This window comes from Olea europaea, unplaced genomic scaffold, assembly GCF_002742605.1.
Source record: "Olea europaea var. sylvestris unplaced genomic scaffold, O_europaea_v1 scaffold336, whole genome shotgun sequence".
Lineage (NCBI taxonomy): Eukaryota > Viridiplantae > Streptophyta > Magnoliopsida > Lamiales > Oleaceae > Olea > Olea europaea.
This window is the reverse complement of record NW_019252586.1, coordinates 235,985-252,057: the sequence shown is the minus strand read 5'-3', so window position 1 is coordinate 252,057 and position 16,073 is coordinate 235,985. Positions and strand designations below refer to the sequence as shown.

Here is a 16,073-nt window from a genome sequence, read left to right as displayed (position 1 = left end):
TATCATTTTATACGTGAGAAACTGTCTCAAGGTGAAGTTAATCTTGTTAAAATTCACACTGATAGGAATCCCTCTGATATGGGAACAAAAATTCTACCTGCAAGTAAATTTAGATTGTGCTTATCTTTATTACACATTGACACTGGTTAATTTTTCTTGCAGGAGGTGGGGCGATGTTCTTCCATGTGCAAATTCGCAACCAAGAGAGAGTGTTAGGAGAACCAAGGTGAAGAATGTGAGGATATGGTTCACCTAACCCCACCACCTAATGTTGTGACTTGATGGGAGTGAGGTTGACACAATAAGGTCTTCCCACGTTTTGGCAGAGACATGGTCTTCCTTCCTTCTCCTTCATATGGACTCTCTACCATTTCAAATAAAAAAAAAGAGCAGCTCTCGGTCTCTTTCATAGCCAGAAAAGGTGCAGCTCTCGGTTTCTTTTCTCCCGGCAGTAGAGAGGAGCTCTCGGTTTCATAGCAAAGGGTGGTGGTTCTTCATTGGTTTTTCCCCTCTCTCTTTGGAACGCAATTGGCATAGCATGGGGCTGTTCCTGAGCCTGGAAAAACACCCATAAATCGAAGAAGAAGCTGCTGAAACGAGGAAGGAAAGCTGGACAGATTTCGGCCAAAAGGGGTTGTATTCTTTCGGTTTTATTTTCTTGATTTTTGCCTTGAATCTTGTTTGTTGATTGTTGTTTTGGTTGATTGAACTCCTAGGATCCCCAACACCATGAATTGACCAACGTGTGGAGTAGAATGCTATATCTTTATTCTTGTACTAATTTAAGGGTATGGGAGAATATAGAAAAGGAGAAATTCAGGAAGAAAAATGATTGATTTGGGTTGTGGTTTCGGGACTAGTTATTTAAATGCCTCATGAGTTAAGGACTAAAAAGGTGGGTTGATGGCTGATTACTTTATCTTTTCTTCCTTCAGCATAAAAATTTAACAAAGGTTCATTAATAATTGTTTCTTTTTAGCTCACATTTGGACCACGTTATTTGAAATTTTAATAGTTGAATTTTTTATTTTTATTATTATTTTTTTTAATAGCATGATTATAAGAAATTCAAACATAAGTGATATCGGATATATTGACCCGTGGACATAGACGCGTACACCCTAGACTGGGCTATGAATCACTGGGATCCATTGATCAACGATTGGCTAAAGATACTTGTGTGGCCCGGGTCTTAGCATGGCTCGAGTTCGTGGGTATCTTCCACACTACAAAAGCGGGATATTACTTGCCCAATAGGTCCTTGTGTGGCCAAAATTTATATTATTTGTGCACCTAGTTTATATGTGCTATATCACAGAGGGCCTGGGATGATAATTAAAAATGGATCTTATATGGACTAGCACACACTAGCACCGAAGTTTACTAATTGTAGTGAGCAAGCACATAGTGCGGACATGAGTATCTCAATATTAAAGAAATAGACACGTGGTTTCATTATTCAAATCGCCTTGGTTTATGTGGTTATATCAAGACTAGAAAAGTGATAGAACATCACCGTGCTAGTGATATGTCTTATATATGTACTGATGTTTACGGTTTAAGATAGAGTCACAGGGAGATGACTTTTAGAGTATGACTTATAGTGGTAGTTCTCTTTTGTTTAAAGATGTCATGAAATGTCTCAGATGTTTTGTGAATGCTGTACGAACATCTTTTAACCATCACTTCTTGTCATCTGCGACTGCGCCCATCTGAATATGTGGCTCTTTTGCACGTCAATAGGTGCTCTGCTCGGGCAAATAAAGCTACCAACTTTCTATTAATTATCGTATTTTTTGGAGAATGTGTGGTTAAAAATAAAGAAAAGTTTTAGATTTACATATAATATTATTTATTTATTTTTTGAAAATGAAGATAGTGAAAAATGCATTAAATTAAAATTAAATAAAAATGGAGCCCAAACAAGGGCAAAATCTCATTAATCTCTTAACTATGCTAAAAGCGTAATTTAACGTTAACTAACTTTTTGATAACCAATTTAGTTTATTTATTTTCTGCATGGAGTTATTAGCATGATGTTGTATCGATCCCTCAATGTAATATGGTATACGTTTGTAGTATAATGCTATTTCATAAAATACCAATCAAGTTATAGCATTATACAATTTATACTAGGACATTGTAGCATTAAACAGAATGGTTATATTACTTGACCGGCAAATTAAAATAAGACAAATTAAGTATAAAATGTTATAATACTACAATCTTATAAAAAGTACAATACTATGCATAACTTGGTACAACGCTATTACTTAGTTACTCTAAATCAGTAGTTATATTCTTTAATTTTTTCAATCACTAACCCCACACTAACGTTTGAATATGTTACGTATTTTCATGAGAACTATCACGTCGATATTCTGCATTAGTAGTGTTGTGAATTAATATTGCTCACCTTACAATAGAAATATGTAAAATTTACTCGTGGTCAATATCCAAAAAAAATTACATGGGTCTTAGCTAGTAGATCAGTTGTTGTGTTGTCTGCTAGGGACATCACAGATAGTATTGGTATCCATACTGCCATGAAGTTTACTTTAACGTTGCCCTTAAGCACAAGAAAACTTTGTCTCTTCTTCCTCCACAGGACTTGGCCTCTAAGAGTAAGGAGGTTAAACACGTATCGTCAAGGGGGGACGATGATGTTGTTAAAAGGATAATTTGTAATCTATCTTCAACTAATCAAAATCCGAATTGGAAACTTCAACAACAAAGGAAGATTCAAAGAGTTCAAATTCAAATTGAACACTTCAACCTTCAAAGGCTTGATTCATTGAATGGTCAAATGGATAAGGTTTTTAATTCGAGTTGTATACTCAACTTATGCAAGCTGGAAATGAACATAGACAGCAATCTGATGTTCACTAACAGCTGTAATCTGGAAATTACATGATGGAGCAGCCATTTGACACTTCTCATGTTCAAACACAGCTGTAATTGAAGACATAACAGCTGCAAATGATGAAGAAAAACAGCTATTATCTAGTTTACTCAATGTTTTCTATAAATATGAAGGCATCTATCTAGTGTCAAGTATGTAGAAGAAGTAAGGAAAAATCTCTCAAAAATAGAGAGAAGAGTGTGCTGTAGCAACTCCTTTGTAATCCCCAAATTTCATTAGTAAAATCTCATATTTCTCCAATCTCTATCCTTCTACATCCAACAAATTTTATGGTATCAGAGCTTAGGTAAAATTCATAAACCTATTCCTACCAAATTCCTACCAAAAGCTGAGATAAAACCAGCCTCAAAAACACCATAAAACCACCAGTTTTTTTTTTTTACAGAAATAGGGCAGGTATGGCAACAAATTTGGCGGCCTCCTTGTTCACTTATTCACCAAGTCAAGTGCCAATCTTTGAAGGTGAGCACTATGAGTATTGGAGTAGTCAAATGCAAACTTTTTTCACCTCTTTAGATTTATGGGAAGTCATTGAGGATGATGAGGTGGTAGAAGATTCGACCAAGAGAGGTGAAGAAGATCCAAAGTTGCAAAAGGAATACAAAAAGAAAGATGCAACGGCATTGTGATATATTCAACAATGAGTTGGAAAATCAATTTTTCCTCGTATATTTGGTGTTAAAAAAGCCAAAGATGCGTGGAAAATTTTAAATCAAGAATTTCAAGGTTCGGAGAAAACTATCGCCTTGAAACTTCAAACTTTGTGGAAATATTTTGACAATCTCAAAATGGAAGAACGAGAGTCGGTTCGTGATTTCTCTTCACGAGTTTCGGAGATTGTAAATCAAATCAAAAGTTGTGGAAATACGATTAAAGACAAAAGAGTTTCTGAAAAAGTGCTCGATGTCTCCCGTCAAAATTCGATCATGTAGCCGCCGCAATTGAAGAGTCAAAGGATTTGTCTAAAATGACCATGTACGAGTTGACCGGATCGCTTCTTGCACATGAGCAAAGAATCAATCGTTTGGCTAGTCAATCAACCGAACAAGCCTTCCAATCAAAGCAAGCGTCAAAAATAACTTCAAGCAATCATGGAGGTTCAAACAATAAAAAGGGTAAGTTTAGCAAGTGGAGTCAAAATGAAAAGCAAAGCAATTGGAAAGCCAAGGCACCACAACAATCCGGTAAGGCTCAATCTTGCATTATTTGCAAAAAGAATAATCATGAATCAAAAGATTGCTATTTTAAATGCAAAAGATACAAGGTGCCTAATCATTCTCAAAAGGATTGTTGGTTACAAAATAAGGAGAAAAATGAAGATGCGGCAAATTTTTTGAAAGAAAGTGAAGATGAAATTTTATTTTATTCTCATCAAAATGGTGACTTTGAATCCAAGAATAAATGGTATTTGGATAGCGGCGCTAGCAATCACATGACAGGAAATAAAGATATCTTTGTAGAGATCAATCCAAATATCATTTCTCAAATTATTCTCGAAGATGGAACATAAAGAAGAGCAGAAGGAAAAGGCATCATTGCAGTCCAAAGTAAGGGAGGTAACAGAGAACTTATTACTGATGTTCTTTATGTGCCAAATCTTTCATATAATCTCTTAAGTATTGGACAACTCTTGCAAAAGAATTTTTCGGTGCACTTTGATGATGAAAGATGCAAGATCTTTGATAAAAAGAAAAATGTCATAGTGGCAAATGTTGAAATGAAAAATAAAACCTTTTGTCTCATGTTGCCACTAGACAACAATTGTGCACTCAAAGCTCATAATGCAGATTTATCATATCTATGGCATTTGCGATATGGTCATTTAAATGGCAGAGGACTTCAACTGCTCAAGGAGAAAAATATAGTGATCGGACTTCCTAAAATTCAAAAGACAGACAAAGTGTGTGAAGGTTGCATCTATGGAAAAATGCATAAGCTTCCATTTCCTAAAACTTCATGGCGAGCTAAAATGCCATTGGAGCTTGTTCATTCAGATATTTGCGGACCAATGCAAACTCCTACTCTTGAAAATAAGAGATATTTCATTCTCTTTGTTGATGATTACACAAGGATGATGTGGATTTTCTTTCTGAATCAAAAATCTGAGGCATTCTCAACTTTTCTAAAGTTTAAAGCATTTGCAGAAAGACAAAGTGGATTTCTAATAAAGACATTGAAGACTGATCGCGGAGGAGAATTTCTCTACAATCCCTTTATTGAATATTGCAAAGTTAATGGCATTCAAAGGCAGCTAACAATTAGCAGAACTCCGCAACAAAATGGAGTAGCTGAGAGAAAGAATCACACTATTGTCGAAATGGCAAGAAGCATGCTAAAAGGCAAAGGAATTCCAAATCTTTATTGGGCAGAAGCTGTAAACATGGTAGTATATATTCTCAATCGATCGCCTACAAAAGCTGTCAGAAATAAAACTCCATTCGAGGCATGGCACAAAAAGAAGCCAAAGGTAGACCACTTTAAAATTTTTGGTAGCACTGCCTATGCCTTCGTTCCATCACAAAACAGAGAGAAGTTTGATGAGAAAGGACAGAAACTTCTATTCATTGGATATAGCGACGAGTCTAAAGGATATCGTTTACTAAATCCAGAGACAAATAAAATAACAGTTTCTCGAGATGTTGTGTTCGATGAAAGTACAACTTATGATTGGAAAGGAAAGCAAGTCGTGGATTCCAGACCCTATCAATTTGATTATCCATCGACATCTCAAATTCCCAACACTGAATAGCTTATAGCTCTAAATATTCCAACAATTGAAGAATAGTCAGAAACCCCTCCAAGAAAAACACGTTCACTAAGAGAAATATATGAATCGTAGGAACTCGGATTTTTCTCTTGTGAACCTCAATCATATGAAGAAGCTTCAAAAGATAAAAGTTGGACAAAAGCAATGAATGAAGAAATATCCGCCATTGAGAAAAATAAAACTTGGGAACTCGTCGAGTTACCAGACGGAAAGAAGACCATTGGTTTGAAGTGGATCTATAAAATCAAATACAATGAAGACGGGTCAATTCAAAAATATAAAGCTCGGCTCATGGCTAAAGGATATTCTCAACAACCAGGAGTCGACTTCAGAGAGACATTTGCTCCAGTTGCAAGAATGGAGACAATACGTATAGTTCTAGCATTAGCAGCTCAATTGGAATTAAAAGTGTTTCAGCTCGATGTAAAATCAGCATTCTTAAATGGCAAAATTCAAGAAGAAGTGTATGTTGAACAACCTGAAGGGTTCAAAATCAAAGGCAAAGAAGACAAAGCTTATCGTCTTCAAAAAGCATTATGCGGGTTAAAGCAAGCACCCCGAGCATGGAATAGCAAAATCAATAGCTATTTCATTCAAAATGGCTTCAATCAAAGCACAAGTTCTTATCGTATGCCTCTACGTGGATGGTCTTATCTATTTTGGAACAAATGAATACATGGTGGATGAATTCAAGAAGAAAATGATGAAAGATTTTGAAATGTTAGACTTGGGACTCATGAGATATTTTCTTGGGATTCAAGTAAAGCAAAGTCCAAGAAGAATTTTTCTTTCTCAGGCAAAAAAATATTGACGATCTTCTCAAAAAATTCAAAATGAGTGAGTGCAAGCCAATCTCTACTTCGATGGCCTTAAATGAAAAATTCCAAGTTTATGATGATGCAGAAAAAGTTGATGCCACACTCTACATAAAATTGATTGGACCATTAATTTATCTTAATACAAGGCCAGATATTACGTATTCAGTCAGCTTATTATCCAGATTCATAAATGAACCACCAAGTAAACTACATTTTGTAGCAGCAAAAAGAATTTTGAGATTCCTTAAAGGAACCAAGAACCATGGTATCGAGTTTAAAAAGGAGAATAATTGCAAACTTGTTGGTTATACAGATAGTGAGTAGGCTGGATCAGTTGATGATCGAAAGTGCACTTCTAGATACATCTTTTGTCTAGGATCAAATGTGATTTCCTGGAGTTCAAAAAAAATAGAAATCCATTGCTTTATCATCAACAGAAGCAAAGTATATCACTACTACAAATTCGGCTTGTGAAGCTCTTTGGCTTAGAAGAATTTTGAAAGATTTGAAATTTGAGCAGGAAAGACCAACAACAATTTATTGCGATAATATGTCGACAATTGCGATGACAAAAAATCCAGTCTTTCATGCTAGGTCAAAACATATTGAGCTTCGACATCACTTTATAAGAGATTTGGTAAATCAAGAAGAAATATGCATGGAGTTGATAAATACCAACGATCAACCGGCCTATATGATGACAAAGCCAATGACAATTGATAAGTTCGAGAAATTCAAGAAGCATTTGAAGATTACAAATTAAGAGGGGGTGTTAAAAGGATAATTTGTAATCTATCTTCAACTAATCAAAATCCAAATTGGAAACTTCAACAACAAAGGAAGATTCAAAGAGTTCAAATTCAAATTGAACACTTCAACCTTCAAAGGCTTGATTCATGGAATGGTCAAATGGATAAGGTTTTTAATTCAAGTTGTATACTCAACTTATGCAAGTTGAAAATGAACATAGGCAGCAATCTAATGTTCACCAACAGCTGTAATATGGAAATTACACGATGGAGCAGCCATTTGACACTCCTCATGTTCAAACATAGCTGTAATTGAAGACATAACAGCTGCAAATGATGAAGAAAAACAGCTATTATCTAGTTGTGGTTATAGTAAATTCTTAAGTCTAGTTTACTCAATATTTTCTATAAATATGAAGGCATCTATCTAGTGTCAAGTATGTAGAAGAAGTAAGGAAAATCTCTCAAAAATAGAGAGAATAATCCCCCAAATTTCATTAGTAAAATCTCATATTTCTCCAATCTCTATCCTTCTACATCCAACGGATGTGTCTAAGCGACCTCCTCCCCTTCAAGGGGCTAGTGGTTCGACCTCGTCCCTTTTTAGGGACCCTTCTAAGAAGAGAGAGATGCCAAGTGGGTATGAGTTGGTTAAGAACCTTAAGTCTTTAGTTTTCCATGTATTGATGAGGAGCTTGACCCGAAAACATCGTCGACACTTTCTCCTTTATCTCCAAGGCTTCCAATTCCACTATTTTTGTTTTTATTTAAACTCCGCTTGGGAGAAGTTTCCAAAAGAGCTTACCCCTGAGCAAAGGAAAAATCTAATTGTACCTATCTCTCATGAGCTGCTCTGCCTCATCATGATCAGCACCCAGTATAATGTTTGTGTTTTTTGGGCCGACAAACTGGAGATAGGGATGTAATGGATAAAAAAAAGTTCGAGTTTTTTCGTCCAAGCCGAGCCAACTTGGCCCAGGCCCCTTTTTTTTTTTTTTTTTTTTTAAGTCATGAAATTCGTAATTTTTTTGACAGTATAAATTATGTGCAATTTATACTTAGATTAAATAAATGTTACAACCCTCATCCCTTTTCGGGCTTGAAATTGATTAAAATCAATGTGGGTAGAGTTAAAATTGTACACAAATAAAATATTTTGTGTACAATTTTTTTAAAACAAATGTATCTGAATGTTACATAATTTTTTGAAACTAATTCAAATTTTGAATTTTGAATTTTGAATTTCAATGCAAAGTTGATGGGATTCATCAATGTTTTAGCAGCTTTGCAATTTTGGCTACTTGCATTATGTGCTGGCAGCTACAACTGCTTGATATACAGATATCTTATCGCTACCTACAAGCTGGATTTCTACCCACTTTTTGCAGGCAGCTACTGTAGCAATCTGTTAATGGCAGATAGTCTAAAGGGCCAGTCACGGACACAGCCCATGTAGCTCGACGAGCCACACAGGCTGGCTCTAGCTCGGACCGATACTTAAATTTCGTTGGTCCCATTGAGCTGCAAACCAAGCTAGCTCGAGCTTTGTTCAAGTTGAGCTAGGGCTATCGAGTCGACAAGTCAAATTGAAATCCCTAATTGGAGAAGAAAACTAATTATTAGAGAAAATGTGCAACTCTCTTCAGAAAAAGTTGGGGAGATCTGAGAAAGAAAAGAAAAAATATGAAGAAATGAGCAGAGGCGCTGAGGCCTGGAGGCTTCCTCAGTGGCTGAAGTTAAGAACTTAGAAGTGTTTGCAAAGATTTTGGAATTGGCAAAGAAACACCATTCAGTTTACATTGCCAAAATTGACAACGAGATCTTGTGCCTCAGAGAAGAAATTCAAATAGTCAAGGCAGATCAATATGCTCTCTTTCATGGCCTTGATAAGCAAGGATTGTGAAGGCCTTGCTTTTCATTCAGGAAGAAAGTGCGGGGACAAAGTTGACTTTTAAAAAATCTAGCTTTGATAAGTTTTTTTCGCTCATAGTTCTAATGCCATTTGAACATGTTATTTTATTTGTCTCTGGGGGATTTATAATGTTTTAATGTGTTCGTTCGCATTGTTTTATAGGTTAGGTGACTTGGTGAAAACTGTAAGTTTTGGAACTTGAATGATGTGATAAAGTGAATTGGAATGAAAGAGGCCAATTGAATGAAGAAAGATGGGTCAAGGCATCAAAATTGGCGCCCAAGCATCACTACAGAATTGAAAAATAATTGCACAATAGAAGTGCCATAGAGCCAGTGAAGTGGCTTCCTACCGCCGCTTCTCTGTGGAAATTACATGATATTGGTGCCCCAGCGCCATGATTGTGGAGCCTAGACACCGCCTAAAGAGATGAATTTTAGCTTCCCAGGCCCTTTCTAAAAGTCCAATCCAACTCTAACTCTTTGAAGAACAAAAAGATGATATAACTACAAACCTAGGAAAGACTTCAAAGATAGAATTTGATTAGGCAAGGACGGGGGATCAAGCTAGAAAGCAAAATCAACATCACGAAGAAGATCTAATCACTACCATAAATCAGTTTCTCTAGTCTTTTATATACTTTTTATTATCAATTTGATATGTCTCTTTCATCCATCATGAACTAAATTTCTTATATCGGGTTTGATGTAATCCAACTTGATATCATGTTTTGATATTTAATAGTTTCCTTTTTTTTTTTTTTTTAGATTTTCCAATTAGTTTATTCGTAGTGTTTGAGTTGAATGCTTTCAGTTAACTAGCAATTGATTGAATGATTTGATTGTTTAAGTTTTGGCTCTCGAGAGATGGAACCTTAGTTGAGATCTTAGAATAACACAACCTAGGTTTCATATGTTTCAAGGGAAAGTATGAATCCTTTGAAGTAGTTCCACATAAGAACCATAAAACCATAAACTTGAAAATTCTTGGACTTTTAATTCTAGATAGAGATACTAGAATTGAATTTTAGGAATAACTTTTACCTGGCACTCGAGAGATGGAGTAAAATTACATTGGGTACTTGCTGCTATACCTGGAAAATTAATTAAAGATAACCATATAATTGAAAAACATAGTTGATAGTTAGATGAAATCATAATCCCACACTTTTTTAATATTGATTAATCATTAAAATTTGCATAAAATTTTTGAATTCGTCAAAACATTCCAGTGTATTTAGATATAAAAAATAAAAAAATAAAAAAGACTTTGATTATAAATTCAATTGTCTAAATAGAACAAAGGCCATTCAATTATAGTACTTTTTAAGAATTTGATTTTCAATCCTCATATGTTCAACATCCTAACTTAACCATTATGTCATAAAATTTGACACCGTGCGCTTGCGTAACAAGTTTTTGGGGCCATTGCCAATGATTGGTGTTTTTTTTTTTTTTTTTTTTTAATTAATCACTAGTTTGCCTTGATTTTAATCTAGACTTCTTTACTTTTAGTAGTTCGCTTATTTTATTTCAGCTATTTATATGAAGATCAAGGAGTTCTGAACTACTGCCTGATGATCCTAGGTTTGAAAGAACTTTTCAGTTTTTAAGGAGTATAAGAAGAAACAAACTTGAAGCAACTATAGCAAACAAAACAATAAGCAGTGAGCTATTCAAGACAATGTCTAACCCGTTGCCAACGACTATTACTTTGGTATTACGCGCTAAACTATTGTGGTAAACAAATTTGAAATAAAGCCCGCATTTATTAGTATGGTGATGCAGAATTAGTTCGGATGATTTCCATTAGAAGATCCAAATCTTCAACTTACTACTTTTTTTGAGATCTGTGATACTATAATGATGAATGGTACTATTGAAGATACCATCAGACTATGTTTATTCCATTTCTCCTTGAGGGCTAAAGCAAAGAGATGGCTTCAATCATTTCATTAAGGATCTATCACCGCTTGGGTAGGATTGGCTCAAAAATTCTGCATCAAAATCTTTCCCCCTTAGAAGTCAGCTCAATTGCAAAGTGATATAGTGCAATTTCAGACAAACTGGCTTTGAACAATTATATGAGGCTTGGGATAGATTTAAAGAGTAAATTTGAAGATGTTTTTGGTATGGTCATCAGATTGGTTGCAGAATAAGATATTCTACAACGGGTTGAATGGTCACACTGATAATAATTGATGCTGCTTCGGGTGCTACCTTACTGTCAAACACTGCAAAAGATACGTATTCATTATTGGATGAAATAGCCACCAACAATCATCAATGGCCAAGTGATCATTCAAGTGTAAAGAAAGTTGCTGGTCTTTATGAGTTAGATCCCGCTGCAACTTTTATAGCTCAAATGTGGACGCTTACTAGCCAAATAGTTGCATTGACTATATAGGGAACTCAACCAAGACAAGGTGTGGCTATAACTGCTTCTACACCAAACTAGGAGATTGATATGGAGAATGAGCAAGTCCAGTATGTAAATGGTCAAAATTTTAAACAAAGAGGAAATAACTTATCAAACTGCTACTATCCAGGTTATGAAAACTATGAGAATCTATCTTAAGGTAAAGCTAGAAATATGCTGCAATCTTTTCCTGCGTTCAGTAATTAGGCTTTAAAAGGAAAGCCATCACCGGAGGATATTTCAGAGAATTGGGTAGTTAGGCTTTTGAAGGGAAGCCATCACTGAGGATATTTTAGAGAATATGGTGAATTTCAACAAGGATGAATCAAGTGTAAACAACATCGAAACTCATATGACCAACATGGTGGGGCCACAATAAAAAATGTTGTTGTACAGATTAGTCAGCTAGCTACTGCAACAAATTCTCAAATTAGAGAAAAATTTCGTAGTGACACAGAGGTAAACGTAATGGAACATTGCACTGCTATCACCCTGAAAAGTGGTAATGAAATTGGAGCAAGCAAGTCTAAAGAGACTGTAGTGTCTACACCGTATTCCAAACATGAAGCAAATTAATTGCAAAACGGGAAATCCAAGCAGGAAACCCAAAGAAGGTTCTTAAGCCTAATTCACTCTCATTCGCAGACAATCCACCAATTATGAAACAACGGTGCCATATCCATAGAGATTCTTAAACAAAAAGTTTGACGTATAGTTTTCAAAATTTCTAGAGATCTTCAAAAAAATTCATATCAACATATCATTTGCTGATGCTTTGGCAGAAGAAGTTATGCCAATTTCTTGAAAAAAGTGATGTCAAAGAAAAGAAGTTAGGGAAGCACGAGGCAGTGCAGTTTATCGAGGAATGTAATGCAATTTTCTAAAAGAAACTTCATCCTAAGTCAAAAGATCCAGGTAACTTGACAATTTTTTGCGCAATTGGTAGGTTTTCTTTTGATAAAGCACTATGTGATGTTGGGACTAGCATAAATTTGACACCTATTTTCGTATACAAGAAGTTGGGCCTTGGAGAAGTGAAATCGACTACCATCACTATAAAACTTTGTAATAAATATTCTCTGGCAATTATTTCTTAATTACAAAAAAATATATATATATATTCAATGATAATGTTTACATAAATTTTATAATATTTACAATTATTTACTAATTAAAACAATAATTTAATAAACAATATTTACGGATCGCAATTAAATTCATATAAATCTCATGCTAACTTATTCCTTCAAATTTGTATTCATGATTGGTTGATTCCATCAACCTTATGTGTTATATTAAAAATTCATTATACTTTATGACAAACATGCTGCAAAATATTGTGTTAGTTTAGTATCGTGTAACTAAAAACTAAGTTTTAAAGTTAAAAAAAAAAATTATAAACACTTACAATATTGATTGTCTCGCCATCGTCGTACCCTGCACGATGGCTAATTAGTCATGCACAGTCACGCCGCTCATCTAGCCAACAAAGGAACGTCGCAGCTACTAGCTTCAGATTTTGTTCGAGCTGACCCTATGTAAAACATGAATGATCAGGGTCGTACACATATATAGTTGAGTCAACTAAGACTATCTCCACGGCAATGCAGTGATGATTCGCGATCACTAGAATGTACATATGCAGGCAACCCTCCCATGACTTTCTTTTAATATTCGATGACATCCCTATGACTATTTAACTTTCATTATCAGTGAGCCAATCTCCCGAAGTGATGATGTCATGGAACCACTTGTAAGCGTCTAGGATCGTCATTTGAGTTATTGTACGGCTAGTTCTGAAAAAAGAGACAGAGAAAATGTTAAAAGAAGCATATATGCGTTATTGTAGCGTACTTTACTAAAATCATACAATAAATATTTACCCAAGCAAAATTTTTCTCCACTTCATCTCTAACGCTTTCCACTTGGCATGCACAGTATCTCGAAATAGAATGGTATACGTCCCATTGACAAACCTTCTCCTCTTCGCCTCAACCATGATGGAGGAAATGACATATTATTATGGCAAATTCGACCTCTTGCCAACTGTCTACTTTGGTATGTTAACAGCACTCTTTTTACCATCAATCACGTTGGGCTTCCTATCCTCTTTCACCCCAAGGACTGCAACTTCTCTAGGCTCGCCACCTCCTCTTCCTCGGAGACCATCATATCCTCGAGGCTCACTACATCCTCCACCTTGGGGACCATCACCTCTTCTAGGCTCGCCACCTCCTTCAAACGATAGCTCAAATATGGTAAAGTGGAAAATAAGGGGTTTTTACAGGATCAATTTTAAAAGTACCCCAAATAAGAATAACTTTATTCAGCCACACTGTAACTTATAAAAAAAAGTCATATCAATTGACTTCTGAAGTGCATGCATACAAATTTGTGTTCTTATAAAGTTAAACTACTGAAGGAAATTTTATTAATTCTATTTCAGGTTAGTGTATGCAATTAATATGCCAATTTTAACTTATTTCACAATTAATGTGATTTTATATTTATTTAATATAAGACTTAGACCTTTTAGGTAGTTGAAGCGTCCAAATAATGGAACCTTGACGGAATTGCTATAGCAATAAGAATGACACCAGCACCATTTCAATTATCCTAGGCATAAAATCATAATAGGATATCATATTTCCCTATCTCTGGTGGGATAATTAAGGGGCAATGGGATGTTGCTAAAAGTTGATAAAAGTTGGTGGATCCCATGAAATTTGTAATGAAAAAGTGTGTGAAAGTTGTGGGTAAGTTTGGTTAGAAATGAAGTTGACCAGTTTTTAAACAAAAATAAGTCTACCAAACAAGCAATAAATTAAACAATGTGTTGAGAAATAACATCCCGAGTTTCTCATTTCTCGTATTGTTATTTGTGCATATAAATATACAAGTGACACTCTAAAGAAATACATTCCTGAAAAACATAGTATACTCTGAGCCATACGGACAGAGATTATAGGGAAACTTGGATAAAAAGACTATAAACAGACACGCTTTAATTAACATAGTACATTCACAGCCCTATGAATAATGTAATAAAGAAATTTATATAAACTAGAATTACAAGATCAAGTAGTATCATATTTCCTATCATGTCCTTGCAGGATTGAGGTTCCATCATGAACATCATTAATCTTGTATTCCTGTCCAAGGCTCGGAAAGATAACGGTTTGACTAGGGAGTTGACACCTTGATCAGCGATGTGAAAGTGGTATACTCTTAGTCAATGTCAAAGTAAAAGGTGACAGGCAAATGGAATTTATACGAGAATGTAAGACTGGATTAAGGTAATCGATTTTAATGCTTGTTTGGTAAATTTTTGTTTGCTGAGAATACTAGTCAATTTGTTTCTAGCCGCATATCATGAGACTTGCAAAGTTTATGAGCTTGTAGCAACATCAAATGGCCCCTTAATTATCCCCACCTGAGAAATGGAAAGATATTATCATATTATGATTCATGTAATAATATTTAGCACCACTGGAGAAACTGTAAGTATTATGCCCTAGGTCCAATCAAGTTTGGACATAAATACTTTTATATATAATTAATACAATTAAGTGGTAGATCTATTATTGAATTAATAGACAATTAAATAAATAATAGAGTCCGTAGATTCAAATATTTGTAATTTGTTAATCACAAGGAGTTGTGATTGTGAGATACAAATTACATCTGATTGAATCTTAAATCATCCGTCGTCGTAAGTAATAACGAGATACGGATATCGTTATTACGGATAGACCATCACGTGTGGCATTTCTTACTTGTGAAGTAAGTAGTTGATCTCACAAGCTAAAGTGTGGTGACACTTAAATGAACACGTGGATGTTTTTGTTATAGAATAAAACATTGGAGACCCGTCGAGAGATTCCACATGGATAACTATCTGAGTGTCAGTGGTTAATCTCTAACGTTCGGTCGTGGAATTGGTCCTTTGACTTGAGGTCGTTATAGTACCTTATATGAGGACAGTCATACTTTGGCGGTGTTGGATGTTGCTCTGAAAAGGGCCGCTAATACGATATCGTTCGGGTATGTCAAGAATCGTATGAAGGTTGTGATTGATCAATAAAGGATTCGTCGCTCTTAGATAGTAGGAGATTATGATCTGCGTTTCATTCAATTAAGTCGATGATGAAATCCTTGGCCAAGGTGTACTCATAAGTCGAAAAGGAGTTTTCGACTTATATTGACTTAATAGTGGAGTGAAAGATATGATCGATGATCGAGATTGACACAACTCCATATCTCGTAATTGATCGGATCATATTGACGAAGGGATTATAGTTTCACGGTAAACGAACGAATTTGGTTTTGTCATACCACGTGACATTTCCCGTCACATGTATTGCCCTGACACATTGCTAGATGTCAATCAGGGACGGCGAATGTGAATTGACGATAAATTAAAAGGGTGTTTTAATTTATCAATTTTGATTAGATCAAAATAATATTTCACGACATTAGGCATCGT

At 35.2% G+C, this 16,073-nt stretch overlaps 1 protein-coding gene across 1 annotated transcript in view; it reads left to right on the top strand.

Moving 5' to 3' along the window:
- The first annotated feature begins 13,584 nt into the window (after positions 1-13,584).
- LOC111385970 (extensin-like) overlaps positions 13,585-16,073 on the top strand; it is a 3,299-nt gene continuing 810 nt past the window's right edge. Inside the window, exons 1-2 of the mRNA XM_023010395.1 lie at positions 13,585-13,845; positions 14,795-14,883. Coding sequence (XP_022866163.1) covers positions 13,585-13,845; positions 14,795-14,883 — 350 coding nt within the window. The remainder of the gene's footprint in view (positions 13,846-14,794; positions 14,884-16,073) is intronic.